Here is a 21,900-nt window from a genome sequence, read left to right as displayed (position 1 = left end):
ATTTTGAATGTTTTCATAACAAATATATTCGATGTAAGTATTTTTTAAAATTTGTATTTTATTGTAATGTGGGTAGTGGGCGGGTAGATATGTAAAAAAGTAAGTATTAATGAAGGTAGGATGGTGTGTGTTAAGCAGAATTGTAAGGACTTAAGTCGTTTCGTGATTGGAATTAAGCCATAACTCAAGCAAGAATTAAAAAATCAACTTAAAGGGTCGACGCGTTGAATCTCTGACGACATAAAAACATCTCAATTTTCTGTGTCAACTCACCGTCAACAGCGTCAATGCTTAAGACGTTGACTATCACACGATTAGACAAAATAATATATATTTAAGCCAGCGTTATTTTTATTCTTTTTCCTATTAGGGTGTGAAGGAATGTTAAAATTAGAAAAATGTAAGGATATAACATAATTATTGCGTAGTATTTAATTGTAGGTCTACAAATGACGTCATTTGTACGTCAATGACTCAACGAGTTGACCGTTTACGTTAACCTTCTACTAGTAGCTTCAGACTTTTTTCTTTAATATTTTGCATTGCGAAACAACTGTGTAAAAATTGAAAAAAAATGAGAATTTATGCATATGTACCTATTTGCAAACATATTTCCCTATATTTGTCCTCTTGGAAGCAGATAGCTGTAGGGTTTAAATAGGTACATTATAAGTACATAGATAAAAATGTTAGGCAGATTCTATTGAATAATTTTTTCAAAAAACGGCCAAAGGGCTTAAGATAGTGTAATAGCTTTTTGCATTTTTAGGAAAAAGGGCATTATTAAAAAAATCCTTTTTGAGCAAAACATTTTAAAATTATTACCTCCTTCCAGACTTAACTTGATTTATTGAAAAAAAATGGTATATAGTTAAATTTAAAATTAAGATTTTCTCCAAAATTTAAATATAATTTTCATTTATTTCAATTTGTTCATTATTGTAAACTATTGATTTTCACGACCAATTTAATGATCGCTTGAACTAAAATGACACTTTTATGTATGAATATGTAAATTAAAATGGCATTCTAATTTTAGGGAATTTAATTTAAACATTAAAGAAATGCACTTCAAAATTCAAATTAAAATTAACTTAATGTTTTTATATCTAACTAAATCTTTGTCAATTTTAATTTTCAACTAAATTTTTATTGATTTGTCTGTATGGTGCAAACATCACATCAACTTAAAAGAGCTGTTATTTGAACATAAACATATTTTCAATATATATAACAAAAAAAGATGCAGCGAAGCGGCCCACACTGATAACTTCCCATTCCGATTAATTATTTAAAAAAATTTTAAAAATTCAAACAATATATTTTAATATGATTAAATACTTTGATTTCAAAATCTATTTTTTAAACGAGTTTTTAGTCAAAAAAACAATTTTTACCAATTTTATTACTATTTGCGTACTATTTTTTGTAGATTTAATTTTGTATACAAAAAACTGGCTTCTGGATTTTTATAAAAATTATCTGAATGTCGAAAATAATATTTTCAGTGAGATTACATTAGTTTGAAAACAATGTTTTCAATTTAAAAAAAAGATATTTGGTTTAAAATTAAATTTGTTCCAAGTTTTAGTTTTTGTACAATAACTGTCAATTCGATTTATCTCATAATTTTAACAGATGTCAAAAACGTTATTTTTCGTTGCATACAATTGTTTTGGAAATAAAATCATTTTTTCTTCGTATAATATGCGAGGGGACAAAACACGTTCCCAAAAATATACTAGTTTGGTATCATGTTACAATATATAATATAGAATTTAACTCAAGTTGCTAGCTTCATTTGTTCACCTTTTTTTAAAATTGCTATTTAAAAAAAAACAACCACTCAATTTGTTTAAGAGTCTTTTCTCCATCGTTCTGCATAATTATTTGTATAACAAAATTTATTTGAAGTCAATATCTCCAATGGTTCTTGAGCTATAGACAATTTAAAAAATCCCAGACACACACACGCACCTTAAAACGTAGAGAAATGTTAAAATGTTTAACTCGACAAATCGGACCAATTACAATGACTTCCTATTGGAAGTTAATAACATACATACATGTACCTTGTTTAAGTCATTCTTTTTACATTATTTATCTATCCCTAAAAGAAAACTAAACAAAAAATGTTCGCGTTATTATTAGGATGGTTTAAAAATATTTGTCTCATTTGAAAATGATTCGAAAAAATAGGGAAAACCTTAATTTTTCTAATTCAGTTTTTGGCTTGTGTTTTTTTTTTAATTTTCTTCATTGCCAATCAACCAATCAAAAAACGAAATTATACAAAATATAAATAATAATTATAACAAAAATGTCTTTTCGTTGCCTCCCTCGAACTTTCTATGTTATGTTTTTTTAATAATTTCGAAATTTCTTATTTTATATTGGAATTCTCGCTCATTTTTAACCCCACCCTAATACATTCCATATGCAAAACATGTGGAACGAACTGTTTAGGGAGTCGTACAAAAATTTCAGGTCGAGCGTTCCTCTTCATGATAGTACTATTCAAATATTTATACAAAGGCACATGATAACGGAAATCTCCAGAAAACTTTTGACAAAACAAAGTGTTTTTTTTGTATTATATAATTAAAGTGACAGTAAACTTTAATTTTGAGTCTTGTCAGATTAAACTTGACAAATTCATAATTTTATATGTTATGCTGATATTTAAAATCAAACAACTCTTATTGCACCATTTCCAAAATGGATTTAGATGTTCTTGAAGTTAGTTACAATTCTTGATGGAGTTACTATTTCGAAAAATTATCTGAATAGATTAGCGATATAAAATTATTTAAAACAGAAGGCAAATCATAAATAAATAAAACAAAACAGGAATGGACCAAGGTGACACCCTTTAGGTACACCAGCATGTACTTTAAATGGACATGAAGAGTAACTCCTGAACATTACGCATCTTTAAGATATGACGAAATCCACATTACGAAACGATCATGAAGTGTAATTTTACTTAATTTATTAAGATGTTTTCATGACGAGATTTGTCAAATGTCGAGCTAAATTCTGTAAACATGCAACCCCCTGAGAATTTTCTTAGAATGCATCCAAACTAAAAGTAGAGAATTGTAATAAATAAATTAAATTTAGTAATAAACCAAATTTGATTTTCACTTTAACAGAAGGACAATTAAAAAAAATGTTTGTCACGGGCAAATAATGTCAAACAATTTTAGAATAGCACACATTTTCGCTATTAGACAAAAACAATACTTTTGGAACCTTTTTTTTTAAATGGTGTTAGTCATCAATATTTCCTAAGATCTGCGAAATTTTCAGAGAATCGGTGTAAAGAAGAAACAATGGATATGTTGTATTCCTCCAGGACCAGGACTGAAACAGCCATGTAGCTTTAAAATATTGTCACGTATCAGGCCTCAGAAATCCAATTCATCTTATAAATTGGGAAAAATAGGAGAAGAGGTCCTTGCAGTAGAAAAATCTCCAAAGGTAGAGTAAAAGTAATTTACGAATATGTTCTGAATTGACTCTGGAAGATGGCTTGAAAAATGTTGATAGGTCACACAAGTTGGATATTCGTCAAATTTAGGTTTACTTTTAACTTATCTTTAAAGCGTATGGGAGCACATTTTAAGATCACACTTAGTATAAGAAATGAATTGACATTTTAAAAAAGTCACAAAGTCGTATAGCAGTTCTTGGTAAACTCTTAGCGTATCATCAATCTAAGATAGATTGATTAACAAACAAGCCTTACTTTTACTTTTTAAAGTTTTAAAATGCTTAAAAACAAAGCTGTTGTGATTTCTCATAACTCTTACCAAAAATATGTTGTATTAAGATAGACCTAGAGTGAGTGATTAATGACTACTTACGTCACGTCTTGATAATGTGTTGACCCTGACCGTGAATCCACTGCCTATTTTGACTAACATAGCTCTTACCCGTAGTTTTTTTTGCTGAAACCTCTTTTAATCCTACGGCTTATCTGAGTGGGTATCTACAAATTGATGGCGCTTAAACTGTATCTGGCATGTATTTTAAAATTAAGTATGTATAATTATTAACAAAAATTTATTATTTCAGAATTTTATATAATGATGCAATAAAATTGAAAATTTTGCAATGTTAAAGCTCTTAAAAATAGTGCAAAGAATTTAAATTTGTTTGCAATTTTTTTGTTGTATTTATACATTGTACCAATAACTTAAATAACAAGAATAATCATTCTCATGTCAAGTCTATATTTTACGTGCCCCTTAACGAAATGCAGAATCTCAGCCAAAAGATGACACCCCCACAACGAATCATTTAGCTGCGCAACTGATTGACATAAGTGTGTACTTTAACTGTAGTACTTTTCGTCTTGGACCTTAACATAGGTCATGCGGTTAACTACGATTATGAGTGCAGATAGTATTGTTAATAATACAATAATTTTAATTTTAATGTACTTTTAATTACTGTACCATCTTTACAATAATAAATTGTTTTATCAGTTTTTGTCTGTTGATGAACAAATGTATAACAATCGTAAAACAAAACATTTCTTGATTGATTTATGAAAATAAAATCTACTTGGTTGGTCTTCTTATTATCTCTCAGTTTGAGACATAAGAATGACTTTTGTAGATGCAGCAAAATGTGGTCCTTTGGTATATTTCGTTTACCTCGTCACTAAAAATACAAATAATTCCATATATCCTTAAATCTAAAAATGTTGGAGGTGCTGCTTTAACGTAAAACAATCAATGGCTGCGTTCGATAAACAAAATGTTCTTGTACTTTTTCCAATGAAATTACTTTTATTCTTTGTCTTTTGAAAGCATTATTTTGATGCATATTATAGGTAATTCAATAATAAGTAAAAATTGATGAAAGTTTTTCGTGTATTATTGCAAATTTTTCTTTACGAAAATTTACGTGTGAATTTGCCAAAAGTGTCTTAAGAGTCCTTTAATCTTGCATAGTCTGAGAGTTTGAGATATTGCTCCGTTCTGTTAATAATAAAAAAAAAATGATGAAATAAAAATTATAAAATGATACTTTGAAAAGAAGTATACATACATCGGATACAAGTATAATTTCCAATGTTAGCTCTATAAATAATTAAATTGATGTAGATTATCATATCAAATACGAAACCAGCTAACCGCTTGTTTTCATTACAACGATAAATTTATCACAGAAAATTGTAAAAAAAGAAACAGTTTAGTGAAATAAATGACCCAAAATATACTATAGTCTGCTTTGAACACGATTTAAATTTAATTTTATATATTTAAATTATATTTTATCAAGATAAGGTTTTTTTTTAAGCTTCAATAAGCTACTTTTAATACTTCACAAAAAAATATGGCTAGCATAGTAAAAAGTGATTTTCAGAATTGCAAATAATAGCTATTTAAAAAAATAATAATACTTGATGAATCTAATTTTAATTATTTTTTACTCTAAACAATTTTTCTCTGTTTATCTTTAGAATTTTATTTTTAACTTCCCATAGGAAGTTATTGTAATGGGTCCGATTTGTCAAATTGAAAATTTTGACATTTCTCGACGTTTCAAGGTCCCTAGAGTCGAAATAAAAGATTTTTAGAAAGATGTCTATGCGTGCGTGTGTACGTACGTTTGTACGTCCGTACGTCGGTACGTCCGTACGTTCGCGACGTTTTTTTCGTCGTCCATAGCTCAAGAACCAGAAGAGATATCGACTTCAAATAAATTTTGTTATACAGATAAAAAGGCAGAAAGATGCAGAAAGGGCTCTCAACAAAATTGCGTGGGTGGTTTTTTTACCATAGCAGTTTGAAAAAAAGGTGAAAATTTTGGTTAACCCTAAATATCTTACGAAATAAAAACGCTAGAGACTTGAATTAAATTTGATATAATAGATTGTAACGTGATACCAAACAGGTATATTTTTTGAAAAAAATCAATATAACGGTTTTTTTTTTAAAGCAATAAAACTGAAAAAAAAAATTTGTCACCTCCAAATTTTTACGACTGAAATATGATTTTATCTCTAAAACAATTATGTGCAACGAAGAACAATGTTTTTGACATCTGATAAAATTTTGAGAAAAACCTAATTGACAGTTTTTTTATAAAAAATAAAAATCTAAAAAAAACATTACTCAAAGTTCGTAAAAATTGAATATCAATTCAAATATCTTTTCAAAAACTTGAAATTTAGGCTTCAAACTTATTTTATCTTATAAGAAATATTGTTTTCAACATTTTGAAAAATGTTGAGAAAAATCGAATTGACAGTTTTTTTACAAAAAATAAAAACCTAAAAAAAAAATTTATAAAAGTTGGTAAAAATTGATTTTCGACTCGAATATCTTTTTTAAACTTTGAGATATTGGCTTAAATTTACTTTTATCTTTCAAAAAATTTTGTTGTCAACATGCAATTAAAGTTTGAAAAAAATCGAATTGACAGTTTTTTTACAAAAAATAAAAACCTAAAAAAAAATTTATAAAAGTTGGTAAAAATTGATTTTCGACTCAAATATCTTTTCAAAACTTTGAGATATTGGCTTTAATTTACTTTTATCTTTAAAAAAATCTTGTTTTCAACATTCAGTTAAAGTTTGAAAAAAATCGAATTGACAGTTTTTTTACAAAAAAAAACTAAAAAAAAAATTTATAAAAGTTGGTAAAAATTGATTTTCGACTCAAATATCTTTTCAAAACTTTGAGATATTGGCTTTAATTTACTTTTATCTTTCAAAAAATCTTGTTGTCAACATTCAGTTAAAGTTTGAAAAAAATCGAATTGACAGTTTTTTTACAAAAAATAAAAACCTAAAAAAAATTTAACAAAAGTTCGTAAAAAATGATTTTCAACTCAAATATCTTTTAAAAACTTTGAGATAATAGCTTCTGACTATTTTTTTCCTATAAAAAATATTGTTTTCAACATTAGGACAAATTTTGAGAAAAATCGAATTTACAGTTTTTTACAAAAAATAAAAACCTAAAAAAAAAGTATAAAAGTTGGTAAAAATTGATTTTCGACTCAAATATCTTTTCAAAAATTTTAAATATTGGCTTCAAAGTAATTTTATCTCATAAGAAATATTGTTTTTAACATTTGGTAAAATTTTTAAAAAATCGAATTGACAGTTTTTTTTACAAAAAATTAAAAACCGAAAAAAATTAACAAAAGTTGGTAAAAATGATTTTCAACTCAAATATCTCTTAAAAACTTTGAGATAATAGCTTCTGACTATTTTTTTCCTATAAAAAATATTGTTTTCAACATTAGGACAAATTTTGAGAAAAATCGAATTTACAGTTTTTTTACAAAAAATAAAAACATAAAAAAAATGTATAAAAGTTGGTAAAAATTGATTTTCGACTCAAACATCTCTTCAAAAATTTTAAATATTGGCTTCAAACTAATTTTATCTTATAAGAAATATTGTTTTCAACATTCGATACAATTTTGAAAAAATCGAATTGACAGTTTTTTTTTACAAAAAATAAAACTCTAAAAAAAAACAATACTAAAACTTGGTAAAAATTTACTTTCGACTCAAATAGCTTTTCAAAAATTAAAAATATTGGCTTCAAACTTATTTTATTTTCCAGAAAATATTGTTTTCGATATTCAGTGATTTTTATATAAAAATCCAACAGTCCGTTTTTTCATAAAAAATAAAATCTATAAAAAATAGTACGCAAATTTGGTTAAAATTAATACTAGTACATATAGACAAACTTTTAAGCAAGACAAATCGACAGACGGGATGGGAAGTTATCAGTGTGGGTCGCATCCCAGCCTCTTTTTAATATTGTTACAAGTCTGCTTTCATGTAGATTTGACAAATTCTAAAAAAAATACTGCTTTGCGTGAAACTTTTGAAAATATTTTGATCTTTATAAAAAAAGGTTCGGGCACTATTCAAGAACTTGAGATACAATAAATCATCAATCATTGCAATACATTCATAAAACCTACCTTTCCAATTGACAAGAGAAGTTGTACTAAGGTTTAGATTAAATCCGTTCGCATTTACTATTTCATACCATTCTTTAAACGGCGATAAATTCCTTCGGAATGCGAAATCCATCATTTGCTTATGAAGATTTTCATTTGACCTTTGCATTACTTTTACTATGTAATCGGCATTAAATTTAAGATTTTTTTAGAAAAATCGGAAGGATCCCTGATTCCACATGTATAGCGTAAGTTGGTGTATAATTTGAAAGTTTAAATATTCGTTTAAAAAAGAAGCGTTGCACTATCACAAATTCATTGAGATCTTGGTAACCCTAAAATCAATGTAAAAGACATAAAGTTTTTGTTTGTTATCGTTGAAACGTTTTGCTATATTGGAGAGTACGAAGATTTGCTCCACAGTTGAAAAACCAGAGCTAAAACCAGCTTAGAAAGTGCTAAGCAATTTGTTTTCTTCTACCCACCTCATAAACCTGCAGTATAGAATTTGGGTAAATATTTTTCTCAAACAAGGAAGAATCGAAATGCCCCTATAGTTTGCTGGTGAGCTTGGATCTGCTTTTTTAAAAATTGGACAAATTTGTTAAATTAAAAATGACTGAGATATTTCTTCTTTTTCAAGAATCTTATTAAAATAATCAAGAAGAAGATTTAGGAAAGACGGGGATAAGTTTTTATAAAATTCAGCTGGAATTGCATCTAGCCCTGCTGCCCTGCTGCCTTGTTGTTTTTCATGTTTTTAAGGGTTGCTGCAATTCATTTATTGTAATAGAAATAGTGATAGAGCGTAAAGCATATTGAAATAATGTGAGTTTGTTGCCGCGTTAAAAAGTTCCTTGAAATGGTTTGTTAGTAACTCTACATTTATTGTGGTTGCTGAAACATTTTTAACGCCCCCTAACAATCTCACTTTAGACCAAAATGATTTTGAGTCTTTACATTTTGATAAACTTACTGCTAAACCAACCATAAAAGTTTTTTGTTTATTTTTGCAAACTCGCTTATACGTTTTGTTTGCATCTAGGTAAAGCGATTTTAAGAAATTAGACTTTGTTTTAATAAAAATTTTAAGCATTGCAAAGGATTTTTTTCTGAGTTTTGTGCATTCCCAGTCGTACCACTCAGCAGTAAAATTGTGTTTCCTATTGGGTGGCATGGCTGAACTCTTAATAAATTCTATTATTTCGCCAGCCCACTGCTCACAGGACCAGGACACATGGCTTGATAGACTATTTACTTACGCATCGAGTCTGCGCTTGTACACTACTACCTGACTATCAACCCATTTATATTTTCGGACTGGTTCGCTCAGCGTAGAATCGAAGTTTTGAAATTTCGTAAATGTCACTATTGGAAGGTGGGCTGAATAGCTTGCAGTTTGTACCTCAAAACCCTCTATAACATTAAGCCAATCGCCTCTAGCCAAACAGTAATCTATCATAGAACAACCCTGACCAAAACAAAATGTTAATTCACCTCTGCTATCTCTTTTAGAAATTCCATTTACAACCATTAGACCGAAGTCCTCCACCAACTCCATTAAACGCCTGCCACAACTATTTACAATTATGTCCGAAGACCTTCTCAAGCTATCAAACGCGTGTGCCGTGTTGTTCATCAGAGAAGCTGGATTTTGAAATTCACCGATTCTAGCATTTAAATTACCTATTATTAAAATGTTCTCAAAATCAATTTCAGCTAAAAAGGATTGCAGTTCATTAAAATCGTAATTCCAATTAGTACAATTTAAATAGGTTGAAAAAATGTAATATTGTTCATGCCTGTGATTTAAGATTATAACAGTCTCTTTCCCTACAGATTTAATACTAACACAACTTTTTAAACCTCCACTTGCTCTACCAAAAATACTACTGGGGGTGGCAGGAATAAATTTAATAAAAAAATCTTTGAAAAATTTAGCGAATTGTGGTTCATGACCATCTTCGAGAAAAGTCTCTAACTGAATAATAATATCAAAATTTAATATAAACCTAAAAAAATCTGTAATTGTTAATTTGTTTTTAAGGCCAGATACATTATAACTTAAAATTTTTAAATTTAAAATTACTTGGCAGACGGCAACACACTGCAGAATCTCTTTCACTTCAGTTCTCTAGAGTTTCAAATCTTGTATTTAATTAATGTTTGAAACGTGCATTACTCATATGTTTCTCAATTAGCAATTAGTTTTTTTTATAGAAAATCAACTTTTAAAGAAAAATAAAACACTTTAAGAAAGCCTTACACTATTATTGTGGGTCAAAAAAAAAGTAATTGAAGACGAGTTTCAGGAATTTAAAGGCCACATAATATCAAATTGGCGATCTCTTATTAAAGGTTTCTTCTTAAGAACCTGAGTATTTGCTCTTTCTCTTAGAAAATATCTTGTCAAAATAATTAAAAGCGTTACTTAAGTTTTTTTCTGAATTCTAAATTGTGTGAAAAGAAAGATTCAAGTTGTTTTTGACAGACAACCCCGCCATTTAAATTTTACTATTTTTAAATACTACTTCAGAGACACACAATGTCGAAACTTATGTCTTGTCTTCTATAAACAGACTTATCTAAACTTTTGTTGTAAATGGGAACATCTTATGTCTATTTGTGAAGACTCAAAATGCAAAATTATGTAAAACCAAAATAAAGCTCATGAAAAGTAAATATTTGAATAGTTTTGAATACATATGTAACTCACATTTTATGAAACTGTCAGCTTGTACAACAATTTACATTATGCAGCTTATATTTATGACTTTTTGGAAAACTGTCCAAATGTTTACATATTTTATAAAAATATTTCAATATTGCACATTAGATGTTCTTGTAATCTAAAATTTAATTCAAAAGAGATTGAATTCAATCTTTAAATTAGGCCCTTAGAAGAAGTAAAAACATTGCTGAATCGAGTTCTAATATTGTAGAACCCCAGGTTCGGGGATCTTCTAAGGCGAAGTTGTATCTCAGACTGATATTTAAATCAGAGTTCTAACACTTGAGAACTTGATGAAGAAATCAGTAAGAGCTCATTAAATTAAAGTTCAAATTTATCAATAAACCGAGTTTTAGAGACAAGAACTTTGTCAAGAAATTGGCCGTAAATATTTTTATAGTAGGAAAAATTACTAAACTATTGAATTCAAATCTCATAATGGCTTTATTTTGGAACACATTCAACAAATCTCCAAATTTCAAAGTCTATTTAATCTAAATGGTTTTTACGTTCGGAATGCACCTTATTTCCCTGATTTCTTGCAGATAATAACATCAAAGTGGGCAGGAAGATGATTAAGTGCAAAATTGTTTGTTAAAGTAAATCATCTTGAAAATAAACTATTCTATATATTCGAAATATTGTTTTACGTATACTCGTTAGTGAACATTGTGTTTAGGATAACATTGTATATTTTTAGTAACCATAATCGTCACACTTATAGACTAGAGACTAGCACATATAGTCTTTTTTCACCAACATATAGACAAATTACATGGCAATGAATGAGCTAAATAATGCATATTTAAAAATATTTAAATGTTGCAGTCATATAAGCTGCACTCTAAATTCTGGTTTAGCAATCAATGAACAATTTCTCTGCAACTTTAATAAATGGTTCTTAGATGATAGATAATGTTGCTCGAGCCATCCTGACGACTGCTTCTATTTTTACAGGAGATCTAAACAGAACAAGAAATAAGTTTTTTTAATCATACTTCGATTTAGACAATCTTAAAACTCCATACAAGGTAAGCAGCTTCACAGAAGAATTGAAACCTAAAGTTAGAACATGGGCTGACATCGATCTTCGATCTGAAGGTCCATCTTCTTCCAACTTTCTCTGCAAAACGAAACAATTTTCCTAATAATTTCCCATTCTTCAAAGTTTGTTGATCTTTTTATTATGGATGGAACAATAAATTGAGAATAGCTAATTATACTCAACAACATAAATAAATTCAAAAATAAATCTCAAAACATTGGGCGCGAAAAAAAAAACATATCGAAATCACAATAATTCAGTTATTACTTTATCAAGTGTCTCCAGATTTCTTTTAATCTAGCATGAGATTATACATAGTCAGGGATCTCGTAGCAAGAAATGTTTGCGATTTGGATGTATTATTTTGTTCATTTGAAATTTCAATATATTTAATTTTGTCTTCATTTTATATTGCAAAAAAAGTATATATCTAAACTCATTAGCCCGAAGCCTTCTTTATGATCACATAATTTATTCAAAATCAGCTGACTGCTTTTTATAATAATGAACTTCCCAAAAACAATTGTTTTGGAAATATGACTAACCCAAAATATTCCAATGCCCCCTAGGCTATTGTACCATATGTAGGTACACTAAACAAATTATTCCACATTTATTTTATTAAGATAAGGTTTTGTTAAATATTATACGAAGAACAACTGTTCGCTTTTAACAGAACCATAAGAGTATCCAAGTTGTGTGCAAGTTCGGTAGAAATTCGTTCAAAGTTTTTAAGGTGAACATAACTTTATTGTTATATAAGTTAAATCTTTTTTTTTTTTTAATCTTCGTAGTAATGTGTGAATGTTTAAATTTATTAAAGTTCAATCAAAAACAACTTAAAATCTTATACCATAATATTAAAAACACAGTATTTTAAAATTATTGTTGCTCACAAAAAAAAGTTCTAAGAACTAAAATAAAAGTAAGGAACAATTGTTCTACAAAAAATTAAGTCAGTGGGAAGAAAATCAAATCAGTTCGGTGCACATTTATGTTTCGATAAAATACATTCAAACAATTTTGAAGGCTTCAGGTACAAGCAAATACTGTCGAGAACCATCGGTACGGTACAATGTTAAAAAAAGAACAAACAAAACATCCACGACTTCGAACTTAAGTACCATGTGAGGTTTTTTATATACTACTTTTTACAATTCGAAAAACCACGTATATAAATCTTTTTAGGGTACCTTAGTTAATGAAGTAGTTTATTTTAATATAAAATATAATAAGTAATAATATTCAGTTGACAGATTTATATTATTGTCTCCAAAAACATGTTGAGAAACTTTTAAGCATTTATGCTTAAATGGTTTTCAACAGAAAAAGGCAAAAGAAAGTTGTATTCCTGTAACGAATCTGCTTTCTAAACAATTCTATTATAACAAGTCTTTGTAATATGTTAAACAAAATATAAATATAATGTTAAAAACGGACATTTTTAAAACTTTAGCAAATAGTTAAAATTAAGTCAAAAATGTATTTTTAAAACTATGAAAGTATCAAATTCAAGGTTTTCTCAAAGCTTCATATAGAGTCAAATAAAGACTCATAGCTAAATGAGAAAAATTGTGACCAGTGAAATCAATCCGATTTTATTATTGTTTGAGTATTGAATTAAAACAATACAAATTTATTTTATACCAATACTCAAACTCACTACTTCTAAATATATTTGACATCTCAATTCCATATAATTCATTTAATAAAAAACTTTCAGCTGTGAAATGTATAACTCAAATTTAAAGTTCAATTTTTACATTTCTTATGCTTCAATGTCGCTATATGTCTTATAACTTCTTATTAAATTGAAATTTTTCAGAACCAAGTTGAAAACGATAATTTTCATTCAATTAAAAATCAATTCAATATCTCACAAAAATCCATGACTACTATGACATGATTAATAAACAAAAATTGTATTCTTGAAAACAAATCACAATGGTGCAAATTTATAAACATTCCTAAGCTTAACTAAGTGCAGTTTGAAGATAAAATACCTCAGGAAAAAAAATAACTGGGTCATTTTAAATTTTTGAAAATTATGAGCAGTCAATTGAACTTACAAACATTGTAACAGAAAATAATAAAAATGATAAAAGCATCCAAAAAATCAAAATTGGAAAGTGAACGCAAGAGACTTGCAAATGAGTTGCTAATGGATAGTTCTAAGTGTTTCAAATATATGTCAAAGTTACTTAAAAATACTTATACAAAATATTGCCAAAAATTGGTTAGCCTAATTTAGAAAATTCTAATTACTTTATCTTCTAATAAATTTGGAAAAGAAACATTGAATACAATAATTGGCAACTGTGGACATTCGCAATTTGTTTTTCATGTCTCCTAACTATGTTAACAGATCTTTCGCAGCTTTTATACTGCAATGTTTTTACTTCCGTACTGCTTTCATAAGCAAAACTTTTTGCACAAATGCATAAGTTCTTGGAAATTATTAAATCTCGGTTTATGCAAAAACTTTACGTCTGCATACGAACAACTTGTATTTTTAGTCGCAAAACCGCACCTGAAACAAGTCGAAAATCGCAAAAATTGATAACGTTATCACCAAGTGGCTAATTTATATGTTCAAACTAATGAATACTCATTCATACGAATAATAATTTAAACCACACATCAAATTATGAGACTTCTTAATTAATTTAATTATAATGTGCGTACATACTGTACGGTACATACATAGGCTATAGTATTTGATTATCAAAAAAAAATAACGTTAATTTCATACTAATATAATAATAACTAATCAGTGTTTAAAATAACAAACCTATTTACTATCTGTGGATGTTTGTTTGTTTGTATAAAATAATTCAAACAGAAATATGTTTGCTAAAATAGCTAAAGTTGTTATTGAATTGTAAGTCAGTTTTTGTTAGTAATGATTTAACAAAAAAAAAAGTAATAACTGATTAAAATTATTTATTTTTGAGTAATCTTATTTTATATTTTTGTTTACTAATTAACATTTCTACTGTTACTAATTAATTGAAGAACCCATAAATCACTTACATTGACTGCAAATTATACTCACATTAAATTTTTGTTTAGGCAAAACTGATCAAAACAGTACAATTATGTTTGTTAATATTGTAATTCATTCTTATTCTAATCTATTCGTAAGTGTTTTTAAATATTCTAGTTTTTTTATTTGTATCACTTTAGTAGTCACTTCTAGCCCTTTCTTTTCCATTTAATTTATGTGACTAATTGGAATAGTTTTTATCATTCCCATCAATCGATATTTGAAATGTCTTAAATCGTCTGAATTTGATAAAATGGTCATAAATGTTTTTAGATTAATTTTTCAGTCAACAAAAGCCTATAATTAACCCACGAAAAAGTCTCAACTGAACCAAGAGATAAATTATAATTACATATCCTCAAAAAAAATTTATATTTTATTCCATCCACTTCGGCTCTTAAAAGAAAAAGAGACAAATGTTTAACTTCCCTTGGGAAACTATTGTAATCGGTTCGGTTGTCGAATTGATAATTTTAAGAAAATCCAAGTGACGGCTTTTTTTAACAGAAATAAAAACGCATACAAAACAACTGAAAATTAGTGAAAATTGATTTTTGGCAATAATATCTCGAAAATAAATAATTATAAAAAAATTTCTTTTTCAAACAAACACATATTTTCAATAATTGATAATAGTTTTAATAAAATCCAATGAGCAGTATTTATTTTTAAAGTAAAAAGCTTCTAAAAATACTATACTAAAAATTACTAAAAAATGATTTTCGACACGAATATCTCGAAACCAAATAAAATTATTAACTTCAAAAGTTTTTTAATTCTGCACAGAGTATTTATACAATTTTTTAGAAACATTCGATTAACAATTCATACAAAAAACGAAAACCTGCAAAAAAGAACTACAAACTAGTAAAAATTGATTTTCGACTGAAGTAAAGGGTGAATTTTCAGCTATTATATTTTTAGCAACACTGGGTAAAACAACCGACGAACGTTTCGTGTTTTGTTTTCCTGTCAAACTTCTTCAGTTTGGTCAGTAATGTTACCCTGAATCGTTTAACAAACGAAAAATGATTGAAAATTATTGAATTTTATTATCAATCATCGAGCGCTTCAGACACGAAGCTTATTTTGGGCTCAAAGGAGTGTCGATTTTGGAGTGAATATAGGCCAGAAGCATTGCAAGAGCTACTAATGCATCCAGAATAAGTCACAGTTTGATGCGATTTATGGGCTGGTGGCATCATTGGACCGTAGTTCTTCAAAGATGTTGTGAATCGTAACGTAACTGTGAATGGTGATATATGGGATGATATCCAACTTTTTGTTTGCCCAAAATGCAAGAGCTTGACTTGTATGACATGTGGTTTCAACAACACACATGCAACACAGCGCGCGCAACAATGGACTTATTGAGTAGAGAGTTCGGTGAACATTTTATTTCACTTTCGGGACCGGTCAATTGTTAAAATAAGGGAAAAGCTTCTTAGTGTATTGCGTTTAGAAGACAATATTATAAACTTAAAAGCTGGCAACACAAAAAAAAAACAATTAGTTAAGAAGACCATACATGCTCTTGATTAAAAAAAAAATGAATCTGAGAAAAACCGACGATTTCCAAAGACACTTATTAACTTTCCATAGGAAGTTATTGTAATGGGTCCGATTTGTCAAATTGAAAATTTTGTTATTTCTCGACGTTTCAAGGTCCCTAAAGTCGAAATAAAAGATTTTTAGAAAGATGTCTGTGCGTGCGTGTGTACGTACGTTCGTACCTCCCTACGTTCGCGATGTTTTTTTCGTCGTCCATAGCTCAAGAACCACAAGATATATCGACTTCAAATAAATTTTGTTGTACCGATAATAAAGCAGAAAGATGTAGAAAGGGCTCTCAAGAAAATTGCGTTTGTGGTTTTTTTACCATAGCAGTTTAAAAAATAGGTGAACTTTTTGGTTAAAACTAAATATCTCTTAAACCAATGTTGCTAGAGACTTGAAATAAATTGTATGTTATGTATTGTAACGTTATACAAAAAACAATATGTTTTTGAAAAAAATCCAATTAACGGTTTATTTATAAATCAAAAAAACTGAAAAAAATTTGTCACCTCCAAAATTTTACTACCAAAATATGATTTCATCTCCAAAATAATTTTGTGCAACGAGAAATGATGTTTTATTTTTAACATTACTCAAAAATGGGAAAAATTGAATTTCTACTCAAATATCTTTTCAAAAACTTGAGACTTAGGCTTCAAACTTATTTTATCTTATAAGAAATTTTGTTTTAAACATTCAGTACCTAAAATTTTGAAAAAAAACAAGATTGACAGTTTTTTTACAAAAAATAAAAACCTAAAACAAAAAATTAATAAAAGTTTGTAAAAATTGATTTTCGACTTAAATATCTTTTCAAACATTTTAAATTAAGGCCTTAAACTAGTTTTATATTATAAGAAATATTGTTTTCAACACTCAGTAAAGTTTCGAGGAAAATCTAATCAACATTATTTTCTGCCAAAAATTAAAAATGTATTTTCGACTCAAATAGCTTTACACAAAAATAAAAATATTGGCTTCAAACTCTTTTTATTTCACAGAAAATATCGTTGTCGATATTTAATAGTTTTTTTTTTAATCCTACAGTCCTTTTTTTCATAAAAAAATAAAATCTACAAAAAATGGTACGCAAATTTGGTAAAAATTGATGTTCGGTTCTTGATATCTCTTAAATTAATTTCATCCGTCCAATTTGTAAAAATTAAAGAAATGCTACTGTAATTGGTTAAACATTTTTTCGACTAAAAATCAATTTAACAAAATTGGATTTTTAACCAAAACAATTTCTTTGTATGAAAAATATTGTTGGTAATTTTAAAATTTGTAAGAATAATTCAACTAACAACTTTTTTAACCCAACACGAAAACCTGCAAACTCTTAAGCAAGACAAATCGACAGACGGGGTGGGAAGTTACCAGTGTGGGTCGCATCCCAGCCTCTTGTTTATTTATGATTTAAGTTTGCTCATATTTTTTTGAAACTGTTCTATAATTTCGAATTAAAAGTCTTCTTAAATTTTGTAACCAAGACTTCAAAACCTGCTTCATACCAAAGAAAAAAATGTTCTTCTTATCAAACAATGTGCATATTTGACACATGTTTTAGACATTTACATCAAATAATGCATTTAAATAAATCACTAATAAAGTTATACCTATATTTTTTATTTTAAGGTATCGTTTTTGGTGAATCAAAATAAAATATTTTTGAAATTTCGGGGCAATGGATGTAAGTAAATAAATAAATGATCTTACTGTAATATTTTCTTTAAAATATTCCTCCATTCACAGTCACCAAAGATGGTTTTTATTGATAATACACCAAAAGATCCAGTTGAGATGTTTTCAAATATATTAAAAGCTTACAAAACAGCAAAGCCTGAGGAACTATTTATTCCTATGAGTATTTCTACAATTGATGAGTAAGTTAAATTGTAAATATATATTATTATATTATGCATACATAAATAAATACGAACTTAGATGAAATTAGAATCTTAATGAAAGAGAACACTTTAAGCAAATAATTTACATAGCAGCCCATACACTTTACTTAACACATGTTTATAAAATTAAAATTCTAAATTTTTCTCTAAAGTTATTTCTGTTTTCGAGGCTTGTTGGTGCTTCGCTCAACAATCAGATCTTTACGTTGTCAGGAAGTCACCCCGACTCTAATGACGGGAATAAGTCGTAGAAGCCCTATAAGGTGTTCACTTAGTAGTTCAACCTTACTGGGACTGTAGACGACACCGTTGATTCCATCTCGGGAATTCCTCCACTGCCGTCTGGATAAGGAGAGGTGCCTTAGTGGAAACACCTCTCCCCCCTCTTGTTTGCTACCCTCAACAACTTTCCACTGGGATTGGAATCAAATCTCCAGTTGAAGTACTAGGCACCCGATTGTCACCACAGGGAGGTGAGAGTAGGAGTTGATAGACAGAGGTGGGTTTTGAGAAAAATCTGTGGACGCTTGTGTTGTCCTTTTGAATGCACATGTCTACCATTTGAACATCTTGAAGCTCACCTCAATTCTATAATATATACCTGAATCGAATTGAATTGAGCTTGATTCGACAAGATTCTGCTTTACATTTATCGGTGTTATCCATACAGCGCATATTGTTATTGTTAGACGTGTAAATTCATTACTATTGATAGATTTTCCAACAAAACACGGGTATTTGATAAAATAAATTATTTTTTGATCTCGTTAGATTGGTATTCAATTCAGAAAAACCGAAAAAAGTTCAATCAAGCCTGGAAGGCCTGCAACGCCTTTATTCGAAGGACCAAATTCAAAAATAACCAACAATTAAGGCAAAACAAATAGATTGTTCCTAGGACAGTGCAAATTTTTAGTTATTAGTAAAAAAAAAAATTGAGAAACTAATCTCATCAAAGCTGCCAGAGTGTGTTACGAATCTGTTGTACTTTAAAGCGTAAATGATTTTACCTTTTTTCGCACACGTACGGCGCGGCGTACAGTAGTCAGAGTCCCTAAAGATGTTAACACACACCGCTGATACTGATGGCATCTAAGCTATTGTTCTCAAGTCGATGTTTATAATGCTGGAAAAACCACTGTGTAAGCTTTTCATCTATCCTACTCTTCAGATCTCGTTCCTAATAGACGCAAAAGGACTTTGGTCCAGCCTATAAAAAAGTGGAATCTTCCTCCCCCTCTAATTATCGACCGATCACACTAATGTCCTTCCTTCCAAGAACAAAAACAAAAATAAAACAAAAACTTTTTCGTTTAGTATTATTGTTGTGGACTTTTTATATGCATTATGTAATGGGTATTATAGTTATATGCGTTTTGCCCCGAGCTCATTGGTTAAATGCTGTGGTAGATTTTTTCTCATTAGCTCAGGAAATATCTAAAGTCTGAAGGATTTTTAATGACCGGTCGACTTGCAATGTCGACTAGATGCACCTGGCGGGACTGGAAAAACGTACTTGATCAATCTTTTGCTTGCTAAATTTAGAATGCGACGAAAAATTGCATTAGCAGTAGCATCGTCTGGGATCGCTACAACATTACTACAGAATGGAAAAAAGTTGGGCCGGAACCTCTTGATCGTACACTTAGAGATTTCAGAGCTGATGAACGTCTGATGGGAGGTGTTGTGATACTGTTCGCTGGTGATTTTCGGCAAACATTGCCGCTGTGCCAAGAGGTACAAAAAGTGATGAAATAAATGCTTGCCTAAAATTATCGTTTCTGTGGGCTTCTGTCAAACTCTTAAGATGGTGGTGTTGATAATAATGCAGCACAATTTTCAAGAACAGGAAATGGAAATATTTTAAATAATGATGGTGAAGTGTTAATAGAACCAACATTTGCAACTAGCGTCACTGCACAAGACGAAATAATAGCTAATGTTTACCCGAAAGTCGCCAGAGAAATTTAGTTAAGCGAACGAGCGATTTTATCACCTAATACAGATTCTGTTACAAGCATAAGTAATAAAATTCTTTCAATGTTTTAGGCCCATCAATAAACTTATCTTTATATTGATAATCTGACTGATCAAGATAATGCTATTGATATTCCATTTGAATTTTTGAATTCTTTGAATACATCAGGGCTTCCTCCGCATAAACAGGACTTGAAAATCGGGGCTCCCCGAGGAATTCAACTATGCAGAGTAACGTGATTGAAGCTAAAATTCTTTCAGCTCAGCCCAAGGTCAAGTCTTTTTCATTCTCAGGATACCGATGATTACTAACGAATATCCGTTCGAATTTGAACGTGTCCAATTTCCTATGTCTGTCATTAAGGCACAGGGACAGACACTGAAGATTGCAAGGCCTTGACATCACAAATCCTTGTTTTACCAACGGACAATTTGTTTTTGCTTGCTCCATGTCAGCTCGGCAAAAAATCTTTATGTGTATGCGCCTCGCTAAAGAACGAAAAATATTGTTTACAAAAACGTATTATAACCGTAATAGAAATATGAAATGAATGTATGTAATGCATTTAGGAAAATAAAAAGTTTTATAAAATGTGTCAATCGTCAACAAAATCTTTTCTATACTTTATGGAGAAAAGTAAAATTAATTTTTTGTTGAAATCTAAACTTGTACATTTGTTAAAAAAAAATAATTAAATCGTTTTTTTTTTTTATTTTAGTGAATTTGGAACTTTAAACCGTACTATTGTGTATCGGGGGCTTGTAGACGGCGATGTAATTTTCGTTTCTGAAAGAAACAGTGTCAAATATGCAAATTTAATAAAAGATCCAAGAATTGCAGCTTGCTTTCTCCTTTGTATGAAAGATCAAAATGGAATCGATGTAGTTTGGCAGGTATTTATGAGTTCTTAAGTAAACACAACACGTTAATGTACTTGCGGTTTTTGAGTTGAAATGAGCTTGAATTATCTTACTTTACGAGCGGAGTCAAATATCATTACAACTAATACTTACTATTAATGTTGCTTTTATGATAAATGTAGTAATAATTGTGCTGTTTTTATTTCCGCGTGGTCTGATTTAATATCAGGTCTCTTCGATAGTCTCATTTTTAGAGAAATTTTCGATCTTAAATATTAAACGAACAGAACTAATAAAAACAAAGTTCATAGTTAACAAATTGTTTCTCTTTTTTTATTTTGTTTGAAAGATCCGTATCATGGGAAAAGCTGTAGAGCTACCAGAAAATCAAATAGCAAATCTTTATACCGAAGAACCAGTTTATGCTAAAATCCGTAATCGAATTAATGTATCTGGTAAGCCAGTAAATTTTGCTGAACAAAAGGCTGCTTTCGATAAACTTTTAAAGCAATATGAAGACGGACAAGATTCACTACCTCAAACAAACTCATAGTAAGAATATAAATATAAATAATTTGTACTTTTATGTTTTTTTAATTTGTTTATTCAAAAATTTCAGTACTGCCTTCAAAATTGTACCAACTGTGTGGGACTTTTATAAATCTGAGCCAAATAGTATTGCTGATAGAGTACAATATCGGAAAGGAAAATCAAATGACGAAAAATGGTCTGTTATGCATGTTGCCAGTTAATACAAATTTGTAAAGTTAAATTTAAATTTAAGAAAAACATTTGGATATAAAAATAAAAAATAAACTAATTATTAAAACAA

At 28.9% G+C, this 21,900-nt stretch overlaps 1 protein-coding gene across 2 annotated transcripts in view; it reads left to right on the top strand.

Moving 5' to 3' along the window:
• The window catches only part of LOC129947568 (uncharacterized), a 23,041-nt gene extending 1,141 nt beyond the window's left edge, over nucleotides 1-21,900 (top strand). The window contains exons 1-6 of one of the 2 annotated variants that reach the window (XM_056058183.1): nucleotides 12,428-12,456; nucleotides 17,959-18,013; nucleotides 18,076-18,206; nucleotides 20,927-21,101; nucleotides 21,418-21,620; nucleotides 21,688-21,900. In XM_056058183.1, coding sequence (XP_055914158.1) covers nucleotides 18,008-18,013; nucleotides 18,076-18,206; nucleotides 20,927-21,101; nucleotides 21,418-21,620; nucleotides 21,688-21,820 — 648 coding nt within the window. In that variant the 5' untranslated portion in view covers nucleotides 12,428-12,456; nucleotides 17,959-18,007 and the 3' untranslated portion in view covers nucleotides 21,821-21,900. Of the gene's footprint in view, nucleotides 1-12,427; nucleotides 12,457-17,958; nucleotides 18,014-18,075; nucleotides 18,207-20,926; nucleotides 21,102-21,417; nucleotides 21,621-21,687 lie in introns of those variants that run through there. The other variant, XM_056058184.1, reaches the window with a different exon arrangement.

This window comes from Eupeodes corollae, chromosome 2, assembly GCF_945859685.1.
Source record: "Eupeodes corollae chromosome 2, idEupCoro1.1, whole genome shotgun sequence".
Classification (NCBI taxonomy): domain Eukaryota; kingdom Metazoa; phylum Arthropoda; class Insecta; order Diptera; family Syrphidae; genus Eupeodes; species Eupeodes corollae.
Note: the sequence above shows the minus strand (reverse complement) of the source record. Positions and strands in the feature narration are given on the sequence as shown.